The 12,177-nt window shown below is 38.3% G+C and overlaps 2 protein-coding genes across 6 annotated transcripts in view; one reads left to right on the plus strand and one right to left on the minus strand.

Moving 5' to 3' along the window:
• Nucleotides 1–12,177, plus strand: part of TPGS2 (tubulin polyglutamylase complex subunit 2) — an 821,754-nt gene that overhangs the window by 522,679 nt on the left and 286,898 nt on the right. The window lies entirely within an intron of this gene.
• The window catches only part of KIAA1328 (KIAA1328 ortholog), a 912,897-nt gene that overhangs the window by 155,104 nt on the left and 745,616 nt on the right, over nucleotides 1–12,177 (minus strand). For all 5 annotated transcript variants that reach the window (XR_007721060.1, XM_050767244.1, XM_050767242.1 and 2 more), the window contains one exon: nucleotides 11,435–12,096. Coding sequence is in view for 4 of the 5 variants with exons in the window: in XM_050767244.1 (XP_050623201.1) it covers nucleotides 11,435–12,096 (662 nt within the window). In the remaining variant the exon portion in view is untranslated. The remainder of the gene's footprint in view (nucleotides 1–11,434; nucleotides 12,097–12,177) is intronic.

Consider the following 12,177-nt stretch of genomic DNA (forward strand, 5'->3'; position numbering starts at 1 on the left):
TGTCTTTTAAGAAATGTTCTCTGGTTATCTGTAAAAGTATATTCTTTAACTATGAAATCAAACTCTGAAGTGTAAAAACATTATTAAAACAATATTGTCATTTTCATCATTGTCAAAAGACATTCCTATAATTCCAACTAACTGGCTGGAATTAATGTACAAAGTACATGGATTAATTCCCTAAAGGAACTTACAGTTTAAGACTAATATTTGGTGGTGACACATAGGTAGGAAAATGTAGATGCAAAACGCCCAAATCAGGGAATTACGAGAAAAGTGAAAAAACAGCAGCAATAATATCAGTCACAGTAGCTTCTACAGCAGTAGAGATGATCTTGATGACAGCAACTATGTTTAAGGAGTGCATTTTATATATACTATTGTACTGATCCTTACAACCACTCTATAACACAGTTACTTTTACCATTATCTATTTATAAATTACTAAAGTGATGGCTGAGCCAGGCACATAACTCTCTCAAGGTGACACATTTTTCACTGGTGAACACTGAATTTTATCATAGCTAGGTAAAGAGTACAAGTAATAAGGCATATTGTTAGAGTAGGAGACAAAGGTAAATATTTATAATTAGCCTTGATTTTTATTCATTATACATACACTACTTTGCTCCAAAAATGATTTAAGGTGGTTCTTGCCACAATCATGAATAATATTCTGGATAAATCTTCTCTGATCAATCTGGGAAGTGCTCACAAAGATAATACCCTTTCGAAAGCTGTTACTGACAATCATGTAGTAGCAAGGTGGCAGAACGAATCATTAATTACAATTTAAGTAAATGTCAATGTCATGCCAAATTTATTCTAAAATGACAAGCTTGTCCCAAGATTCTGAACTACTGTAACAATTCTGTGCTACTCATTTGGTATTCAATTGGATTGCCTTCCCAATATTTTTCTTGAACATTCTGAGCACTATAAACAACGGCTTGTGTACAGCAGATATTAATTCATGAGTTTAGTTGAAGTGAAATTCCCTGAGGCCAGGCGTGGTGGCTCATGCCTGTAAGTCCAGCACTTTGGGAGGCCGAGGTGGGTGGATCACCTGACAAGAGTTTGAGACCAGCCTGGCCAACATGGCGAAATCTCATTTCTACTAAAAATACAAAAATTAGCTGGGCGTGGTAGCAGGTGCCTGTAATCCCAGCGATTTGGGAGGCTGAGGCAGGAGAATCCCTTGAACCTGGGAGACAGAGGTTGCAGTGAGCCAAAATCACACCACCGCACTTCAGCCAGGGCTACAGAGTGAGACGCTGTATCAAAAAAAAAAAAAAAAAAAAAAAAAAAAAAATTCCTTGGGGCAGGTAAATGACAAGCTCAGTAAAGATATATAAAAGTTAAAATTTTATATATATATATATATATATATATATATATGAGATTGTGAGTAATATAGCGAGCCAAGATCAAGTCTTGCGTCTTTTAATATCCCTCACATGGAGTTTTGTGCAGAGTAGAGGGCTTAGTAAATATGTGCTCAGACAAGAAGAATGAAACTCAATTACAGAACACCATTACACATTAAACAATAAGGTGCTAATTTTGGACATATTCAATAACAAATTATTAGTTATGTGAAAAAGAAACCAGACCTAGAAATTTTAAGTAGTGGGATTTTGACTGTGTTATAATGAAAAGTCAGGGTGTGGATAAATGGAAAAGTAGGACAGAGATATTTAAATCAGAGGAAAATGTAGAGCTTGAGAAAGAAACATGAATGATGTACTGAAAAGATCTCAAGGAAACAAATCTGCCTTTTGGAAAAAAAACTTTATTTCTCAGGAAAAGTGGGACAAATGGGTAGAGAGGTAGTTCCAAATTATAAAAGGCTTCAAATTCTAGGTTGAATAAACATAACCTAATATGAAATAGATATTCTTGTTATATGATACTAATGTGCAGAAGGTTGAATTTCAGATAACCCAAAAGTGATAAAATTACATAAACCTAAAAAGTAGGCCAGAGAGTAGGGCAACTTTCAGCCTAGAAATATAAATTGTGATACCGATTAATTAAATGCATAGATTTATGGTCCTAGTTCTGGGTTGCACCAGCTAACCATGATAAAACATGGTGGCAGTAAGCAGGAGAACTAGAGGTGAAAGCTGTTCAATTAAAAATGTCTTGGTGGGGTGCGGTGGCTCATGCCTGTAATCCCAGCACTTTGGGAGGCTGAGGTGGGCGGATCACTTGAGGTCAGGAGTTTGAGACCAGCCTGGTCAACATCGTGAAACCCTGTTTCTACCACAAATACAAAAATTAGCCTGGTGTGGTGGCGTGTGCCTGCAATCCCAGCTACTCGGGGAGGCTGAGGCAGGAGAATTGCTTGAACCCGGGAGGTAGAGGTTGCAGTGAGCCAAGATCGCACCACTGCACTCCAGCTTCAGTGACAGAACCAAACTCTGTCAATAAATAAATAAATAAATAAATAAATAAATATATAAATATCTTGAGTCTCTGTTTCTCTGGGCATCTCACTTGGATTTGGATTTTTTTTTTTTTAATTATCTTGATTGGAAATACCTTTGTTTTAGGATGAGAGCAACGTAAGGATACATGAAATGGCAGACCTACGACTGGGATGAATAAAGGCACCAGAAACCAGCATGACTAGTTCTTTTTTTTTTTTTGAGACAGAGTCTTGCTCTGTAACCCAGGCTGGAGTGAAGTGGCGTGATGTCAGCTCACTGCACTGCAACCTCTGCCTCCTGGGTTCAAGCAATTCTCCTGCCTCAGCCTCCCGGGTAGCTGGGATTACAGGTGCCTGCCACCACGCCCAGCTAAGTTTTATATTTTTAGTAGAGACGGAGTTTCACCATGTTAGCCAGGATGGTCTCGATCTCCTGATCTCGTGATCCACCCGCCTGGGCCTCCCAAAGTGCCAGGATTACAGGTGTGAGCCACTGTGCCCGGCCAAGCATGACTAGTTCTAAAGGTGGCCAGTGTTACAGCTGGGTACTGTCTGATAGTTTGGATATATTTCCTTCACAAAGGCTAACCAAGAAGACTGAAAATGACCCAAAGTAAATAAAGTAAAACATTGGGGCTCCTAAAGCCAGAAAGCAAATAACTCTTTCCAAGGATAATACCCATCTAACCAAAAGGTTGCATTGTAGTCAAATACCAACCACTTTCTTTTTTTTTTATTTTTTGAGACGGAGTCTCGCTCTGTCGCCCAGGCTGGAGTGCAGTGGCCGGATCTCAGCTCACTGCAAGCTCCGCCTCCCGGGTTTACGCCATTCTCCTGCCTCAGCCTCCTGAGTAGCTGGGACTACAGGCGCCCGCCACCTCGCCCGGCTAGTTTTTTGTATTTTTTTTAGTAGAGACGAGGTTTCACCGTGTTAACCAGGATGGTCTCGATCTTCTGACCTCGTGATCCGCCCGTCTCGGCCTCCCAAAGTGCTGGGATTACAGGCTTGAGCCACCGCGCCCGGCCAGCCAACCACTTTCAAGTAAAGGAACTCAATACATGAGATGAGAACATGGTCAGCTTAAACTGACAATTAGCATAAAGAGATCCGGGTTCCAGAAAGATCTCAAGCTATTTTATGTGAGTAGTTTTCCAGATGGTATACGTTTTTATAATTTAAAAAAGTAACAAATTTCAAAGGTAATAACAGAAAACAGGCATTCTCTGCCTATCACCAAAGAATACTGTGAACCTTCCTGGTCATTTTGCTTTCTTAAGTACTTTTGTTCAATCCACAAAAATCTAATGTTTGAATAAAAAATAATAAAATATAACTTGATAAAATTTAATTCACACAGTTTCTGGATAAATGAAATTAGAAGAAAATTAGAAACCATTAGACTTATTGAACTGTTTTTTGTTTGTTTGTTTGTTTGTTTGTTTTTGAGACAGAGTCTTGCTCTGTCACCAAGGGTGGAGGTGCAGTTGGTGCAATCTCAGCTCACTGCAACCTCCACCTCCCGCATTCAAGCAATTCTCATGCCTAAGCCTTCTGAGTAGCTAGGATTACAGGCGCCCACCACCACACCTGGCTAATTTTTGTATTTTAGTACATACGGGGTTTCACCATGTTGGCTAAGCTGGTCTTAAACTCCTGACTTCAGGTGATCCACTCGCCTTGGCCTCCCAAAATGCTGGAATTACAGGCATGAGCCACCATGCCTGGCCTGAACTTTTACATATGTATTTGCTTTCCATTATTTAATAAAAATCTCTAGGGACTTACAGTTCTGAGACATGATGAAATAGCTGCACTTCTCTCTACCCCTGTACAACTAAAAATCTTAGACATTATACTTGAAACAAACATAAGGATACTGTAAAAGGTAAGAAACGGAGGCCAGAAAAACAACAACATGGTGAGTTTCCTGGGCTTGGTTTTTACCTTAGAAATCTTGCATGTGGGAGAAGCTGGCAACCTAGAAACTCTAAAGTCATAGAGGAAAAAATAGACTGCTCTCTCTGTCTAAAGGATCAGGAAAGGAGCAGTCTATATTGACAGAAAATTTTCAGACAATAACTGTCCTACTGCAGCCAAACATCATGGGAAAAACTGTGGTCTCACTTCCCTCATTCCCACCAGCAAAGGTCCAGTGGGAGGCTAGACTTCCATTTTCCAATGGTTCAATGAGACATCTTAAATCTTCACTGGGGTGGTGTTAGACAGCCAAGACCAGTATCTCACACCATAAACTGAAAATGTCCAGAATGCAATAAAAATCACTCATCATGCCACAAATGAAGATAATCTCAACTAGAATAAAAAGACAACCAGCAGAAACTAGTGTCAAGATGACATAAATGTTGGCATAAGAACAGTAAAGCATGCATCATAAAAATGCCTCAAAGGCACTTATGAATATGCTCTTTGAAAGGAAAAGAACAGAAAGTCTCTGAAAATAAAGAGAAAACATAAAGAAGAACTAAGTGGAAATTTTAGCTCTGGAAAAAAGATAACTGAAAAAGACAATAAGTAAAATTTAGAAACTCAATGGACTGGCTCAAAAACAGAATGAAGAGGACAAATGAAAGAACCAGAAATTTGAGAATAGAACAAGAGAAATTGCACAATCTGAACAACAAAGAGAAATAGACTAAATACACACAAAAAAGCCTAAACAGAATGTCAGAGACATGTGGAACATTTTAATAGTTGCCATTCTGACTGGCATGAGATGGTATCTCACTGTGGTTTTGATTTGCATTTCTCTAATAATCAGTGATATTGAGTTTTTTTCCATATATTTGTTGGCCACATAAATGTCTTCTTTTGAGAAGTGTCTGTTCATATGCTTTGCCTACTTTTTGATGGAGTTGTTTTTTTCTTGTAAATTTGTTTAAGTTCCTTGTAAATTCTGGATATTAGACCTTTCTCAGATGGGTAGATTGCAAAAATTTTCTCCCGTTCTGTAGGTTACCTGTTCACTCTGATGACAGTTTCTTTTGCTGTGCAGAAGCTCTTTAGTTTAATTCAATCCCATGCGTCAATTTTGGCTTCTGTTGCAATTGCTTTCGGCATTTTCATCATGAAGTCTTTGCCCATGCCTATATCGCAAATGGTATTGCCTAGGTTTTCTTCTAGGGTTTTTATGGTGTTGGGTTTTACATTAAGTCTTTAATCCATCTTGAGCTAATTTTTGTCTAAGGTGTAAGGAAGGGGTCCAGTTTCAGTTTTCTGCATATGGCTAGCCAGAGATCATGTCCTTTACAGGAACATGGATGAAGCTGGAAGCCATCATCTTCAGCAAACTAACACAGGAACAGAAAATCAAATCCCACATGTTCTCACTCATAAGTGGGAGCTGAACAATGAGAACACATGGACACAGGGAGGAGAACAACACACACCAGAGCCCATTGGGGAGTCAGAGGCAAGGGGAAGGAACTTAGAGAATGGGTCAACAGGTGCAGCAAACCACCGTGGCACCCGTATACCTATGTAACAAACCTGTACACTCTGCACACATATCCCGGAACTTAAAGTAAGATTTTAAAAAAATGTGGAGCCATAACGAAAGACTGTAAATTTATGTCATTAGCTAGCCAGAGGAGGGCATGGGGTTCAAAAGGTATTAGAAAAAAAAATTAGAGAAAAATTCCTAAATTTGACAAAAGACACAAAACTATAAATCAAGAAGCTGATCAAAGTTTTTATAGGATAAAGAAATCCATGTGAAGACATATCACAGTGAAATTTCTTAAAACTAAAGACAAAAAAATCTTTAAAAAGCAAAAGAGAATTAATTATATTTTATGTATAGAGAAAAATAATGCAAATGACTGTGGAAAACATCGGGGGCAGAAGAAAATGCCACATTATTCAAGTGCTGATAGAAAAGAAAAAAAGCAACCCTGTCAACTCAGAATCCTATATTCAGCAATGGTAATATCCTTTAGAAATGATGTAAAAATGAGAACATTTTCATATGAAGCAAAACTACTGCAGGCTTACCCTAAAGAACAGTTAAACAGAGCTCTAAAAACAAAACAACAAAACAAAAGATAAAAGAGGAAATCTTGGAACATCAGGAAGGAAGAACAATAGAAAAAAATAGAAATACAGATAAATATAATAGATTTTTTTCTCTTCACTTTTCTAAATTACTCTAACTTATTTTAAATTTGATGATTTAAGCAAAAATTATAATATTTTATGATGTGGTTCTTAATGAGAGACTCTGTTTAGGTTTAGTCTATTTCTGTTGTTCAGATTGTAAAATTTCTCTTGTTCTGTTCTCAATGAGAAACTCTTTAAGACAATTATAAATGGGGGAGGGTAAGGGAACTTAAAGGGAGATCAAATTTCTACATTTAATTTAAACTGATAAAATATGACACCAACAGACTTTGATAAGTTATGTGTGTATAACAGAATATTTAGAGCAACCAATAAAACAAATCTATTCAAAGAAATATACTCAAAAACACTACAGTGGTTTCTTGGTATCCTCAGGGAATTAGTCCCAGACCTTCTCCCATACCAAAATCCCATGGATTTGCTCACATGATGTGTATGTATATATAATCTTTGCACATCGTCTGGTATAATTTAAATCATCTCTACATTACTTATAATACTGGTAATACCTACTATAATGTCAATGCTATGTAAATATTTGCTATACTATATTTTTTATTTATACTAGTTTTATTGTTGCATTATTTATTGCCCCCAAATATTTTCAATCCACAGTTGGTTGACTCCAGGGATATGGAGGGCCAACTATATGGGAAATCATATACAATTTACATTAAAAGTAAGTGTCTGGGCCGGGTACGGTGCCTCATGCCTGTAATCCCAGCACTTTGGAAGGCTGAAGTAGGCAGACTGGTTGAGCCTAGCAGCTCAAGACCAGCTTGAGCAAAATGGTGAAACCCCATCTCTACAAAAAACACAAAAATTAGCTGGGCATGGCAGCACACGCCTGTAGTTCCAGCTACTCAGGAAACTGAGGCAGGAGGATCACCTGAGCCCAGGAGGTCAAGGCTGCAGCAGTGAGCTGTGATCATGCCACTGCACTCCAGCATGGGCAACAGAGTGAGAGCCTGTCAAACCAAAAAAAAAAAAAAAAAATCAAAAACAAAAAAGTAAATTTCTGAACATGACATACCAATTAAAAGAAACTGGCTGACTTAAATAAATGCTGTGTCTAAGAAACTGAATTCAAAATCACAACATATATATGGTGAAAGTAAAAGGATGGAAGAACACATACCTTGAAAATCTTAATAAAATGAAAGTAAGAATGGCTATATTAATATCGGGTAAAGGAGACTTTAGATAAAAAAAGATTACGAGGTAGGTGGATCACCTGAGGTTAGCAATTAGAGACGAGCCTGGCCAACACGGTGAAACCCCATTTCTACTAAAAAAAATATATATATACATACATATAAACTAGCCAGACATGGTAGTGGGCACCTGTAATCCCAGCTATTCGGGAGGCTGAGGCAGGAGAATTGCTTGAACCCAGGAGACGGAGGTTGCAGTGAGCCAACACAGTGCCACTGCACTCCAGCCTCGGTGACAGAGTGAGACTCCGTCACAAAAAAAAAAAAAAAAAAATAGGGACCGAGAAAGACATTACATAGTGACAAGATGGTCGACCTGCCAAGAAGACATAGCAAATTTAAATGCATAAGCAGCAAAGAACAGAGGTATAAATATATAAAACAAATACTAATAGAACTAATAGGAAAAATAGATAATAGATATATCATAATTGTACCTGGATATTTCAAAACCCCTCTGTCAATAAGTGATAGAAGTAGGTAGAAAATCAGCAAGAATATAGAAGAATTCAACAATACTGTCAAATAATAGGATCTAATTTACAGAACACTCCACCCAACAGCAGAATATATATTCTTTTCAAACATCGTGGAACATATATCAAGACAGAACATGCCCTAGGGTCCTTAAACTTCAATGAGTCTGAAAGAATGAAAATTATACAGTGTGTTATGTGAGCACAGTGGTATCAAACTAAAAATCAGTAACAGAAAGGCCGGGCGCGGTGGCTCAAGCCTGTAATCCCAGCACTTTGGGAGGCCGAGACGGGCGGATCACGAGGTCAGGAGATCGAGACCATCCTGGCTAACCCGGTGGAACCCCGTCTCTACTACAAAAAAATACAAAAAACTAGCCGGGCGAGGTGGCGGGCGCCTGTAGTCCCAGCTACTCAGGAGGCTGAGGCAGGAGAATGGCGGGAACCCGGGAGGCGGAGCTTGCAGTGAGCTGAGATCGGCCACTGCACTCCAGCCTGGGCGACAGAGCGAGACTCCGTCTCAAAAAAAAAAAAAAAAAAAAAAAAAAATCAGTAACAGAAATAAAACAGGAAAATCTTTAAGAACATAGAAACTAAATATAGCACTTCTAAATAACCCATGGGTCAAATAGGAAGTTTCAAAAGATACCCCCAAAAAACACTGAATTGGATAAACATGAAAATGCAACATATCAAAATTTGTGGGACACAGCTGAATCAGTGCCAAGAAGGGAATTTAGAGCACTAAATGCTTCCAGTAGAGAAGTGAAAAAGTCTCAAACCAATATGCTTTCATCTTAACAAATTAGGAAAAAAGAAGAGCAAAGTAAATTTAAAGCAAGCAGAAGGAAGAAAATAATAAAGAGCAGAAACCAATGAAATTGAAAACAGAAAAATCACAAAAACTAAATGAAACAAAAAGCCAGTTATTTGAAAGATAATTAAAATGAACAAACCTGTGGCAAGGTAGATTATCCAACAGATAATTTGAATAGCCTTGTAAGTATAAAGGAAATTAAACTTGGAATTTACAGTCTCAAAAAATAAATCTCCAGGTCCAGATGGTTTCACTGGAGAATTCTACTAAACATTTAAGGAAGAATTAACACCAATTCTACACAATCTTTTCCAGAAAGCAGAAGCAGAGTAAACATGTCCCAACTCATTTTATGAGGCCTGCATTACCTTGATACCGAAACAAGACAAGGACAAAGGGGGGGGGGGAAGGAAACCAACAGAACAATATCCCTCATCAAAACTAATGCAAATAGGCCAGACACAATGGCTCACGCTTGTAATCCCAGCTACTCAGGAGGCTGAGGCATGAGAATCCCTTGAACCCAGCAGGTAGAGGTTACAGTGGGCTAAGATCACGCCACTGCACTCCAGCCTGGGTGACAGAGCAAGACTCTGTCTCAAAAAAAAAAAAACCAAAACAAAACTGATGCAAATATTCTCAACAAATATTAGTAAATGGAATTCAGTAACATTTTTAAAATCATACATTATGACCGAGTGGGGTTTAATTTCAGGGATGCAAGGCTGGTTTAATATTTAAAAATCTATGTAATTCACCATATTAACAGGGCAAATAAGAAAAGCACATGATCATAAAAGATACTTGACAAAATTCATAAAAGGTATTTGACAAAATTCAACATCTATCTATGATAAAACTTTATATAATCCATAACAGAAAAAGTAGATAAATTGGACTTTATTAAAATTAAAAAATTTTGCTCTATGAAAGATCCTATTAAGCAATTGAAAAGGCAGAGTCAGGAGCAGTGGCTCAAACCTGTAATTCCAGCTCTTTAGAAGGCTGAGGCAGGAGAATTGTTTAAGTTCAAGACCAGTCTGGGCAACAGTGAGAACCTGTCTCTACCAAAAGAAAAAACAATTAAAGATAAACAAGAAAAGACAAGCTACAGACTGGGAGAAAATATTTGCTACTCACATATCTGACAAAGGACTTATATCTAGATATATGAAGAACTCTCCACACAGCAAAACACCCAAATGATCCAATTAGAATATGGGCAAAACTGAAGAGAGAATTTACTGAAGAAGATAGGAGGGCAAACAAGCACACACACAAAAAGATGTTCAACATCATTAGCCATTAGTGAAATGCAAATTAAGACTGCAATGAAATGTCACTATACACATATTAGAAGAGGTAAAATAAAAATTAATGACAATACCAAATGTCAATAAGGATGTGGAGAAAAGAAACACTATATAATAACAAAATAGCAATTTAGCTTTTCAAGCACTGTTCTTAGGAAGAATTGTTAAGGGAAGAACAGCCCACATGTGGATAGGTTTATGAGAGTTTGTCATTGAACAGGTCATGCTTCATGGCCAGAAAGGGTTAAATTTAGAAGACTCCCATCACTTGTTATATTTTATATTATGGCAGGTAGACATAAATTTGGAATGATGACAGCTAATCTCACTGCTTTACAATCTAATTCCACACCCCGAAATCTCAAGCTTTTACTTAATGCCTAATATTGTCCACAATGATATCAAACAGCAAAGGATTCTGCATAGTGGTAAGATCATTTTAAAATGTCTTTGGAACCCAGCAAAAATTACACCAGACTGCTCAGAAATAGATATTCTAAGCTATCAGTTTGGAAGACAAGGTAATCTTTGAAGTCTTTCAAAGAATAAAGGGGAATTTACTTAGTAGACATAACTGATATGCATCTTGAGCAAGCCAAGATCCAGAAGAACCTCTGGCTCTACACATCTGCTATAGTAATACAGCAATTTTACACTGTGTTCTCCAAACTACAGACATTGCTAAAAGAAGAGGCAGGACTCGGCCGGGCACGGTAGCTCACGCCTGTAATCCCAGCACTTTGGAAGTTCTAGGCAGGTAGGGTGGATCACAAGGTCAGGAGTTCAAGAACAGCCTGGCCAAGACGGTGAAACCCCGTCTCTACTAAAAATACAAAACTTAGCCAGATGTGGTGGCGGGCGCCTGTAATCCCAGCTACTCAGGAAGCTGAGGCAGAGAACTGCTTGAACTCGGGAGGCAGAGGCTGCAGTGAGCTGAGATTGTGCCACTGCACTCCAGCCTGGGCAATAGGGCAAGACTTCATCTCAAAATAAATAAATAAATAAATAAATAAATAAATAAATAAGAAGAACAGGCAGTACTCACCAATTGTAATCCAGTCGAGACTGGTGAAGCTGTTGCTGTTTTAGAAGAAGCTTTGTCTCCTGCTGGGCCAGCAGATGCTGAAGACGTTCCTTTTCAATTTCCAGCTCCATTTTCTGAAGCATCAGTTGCTGCTTTCTATCTTCTGAGATCTGCTTTTTCAAAGTTTCATTTGGTTGCAGCGCCCCTCCACCATGCAACAGAGACGCCCAAGAAAGCCCACAATAACTGCATGATTCTGGATGTGTCTTAGGATGTTGAGGGGCTGTGTTTGTAGAATGGCTCTCATGAACATGATCTGCAGCAAGTCTATGACCACAGCATTGACTAGGAGTAGGCTTAAGGTGTGGACATTCCTTCATGTGCAATTCTTCTTGTGGCATTTTCTCTGTTGGGACTGCATCTACTGGTTTTCTCCCTGGAGATTCATAATTACATGTTGTGGTCTCTGATGGTATCTTACCTAGATCATCTTTGGGATGATGAAGGGTTACTGGTTTCAAAGAATTATTCCTAAATGCTATAAGGGATTCTGAAGCTGAATCCTGGATTGCAGACTTAGGTCTTTGCTTGGTTTGATAGTAGGTCTGCGGTCTGGCTACACTCAAGTAGGAACCATCCAGTTCCACAGATGAACACTGGAGAGTGCTTTTTCTACTGGATACCTAGAAAGAACCACAAGATCACCTGTCAAATAAGAACACAATAAAACAAGTTCTTTCATTCAGTTTTTCAGAAATCAGTAT

Source organism: Macaca thibetana, chromosome 18 (assembly GCF_024542745.1).
Source record: "Macaca thibetana thibetana isolate TM-01 chromosome 18, ASM2454274v1, whole genome shotgun sequence".
In the NCBI taxonomy this organism is placed as follows: domain Eukaryota; kingdom Metazoa; phylum Chordata; class Mammalia; order Primates; family Cercopithecidae; genus Macaca; species Macaca thibetana.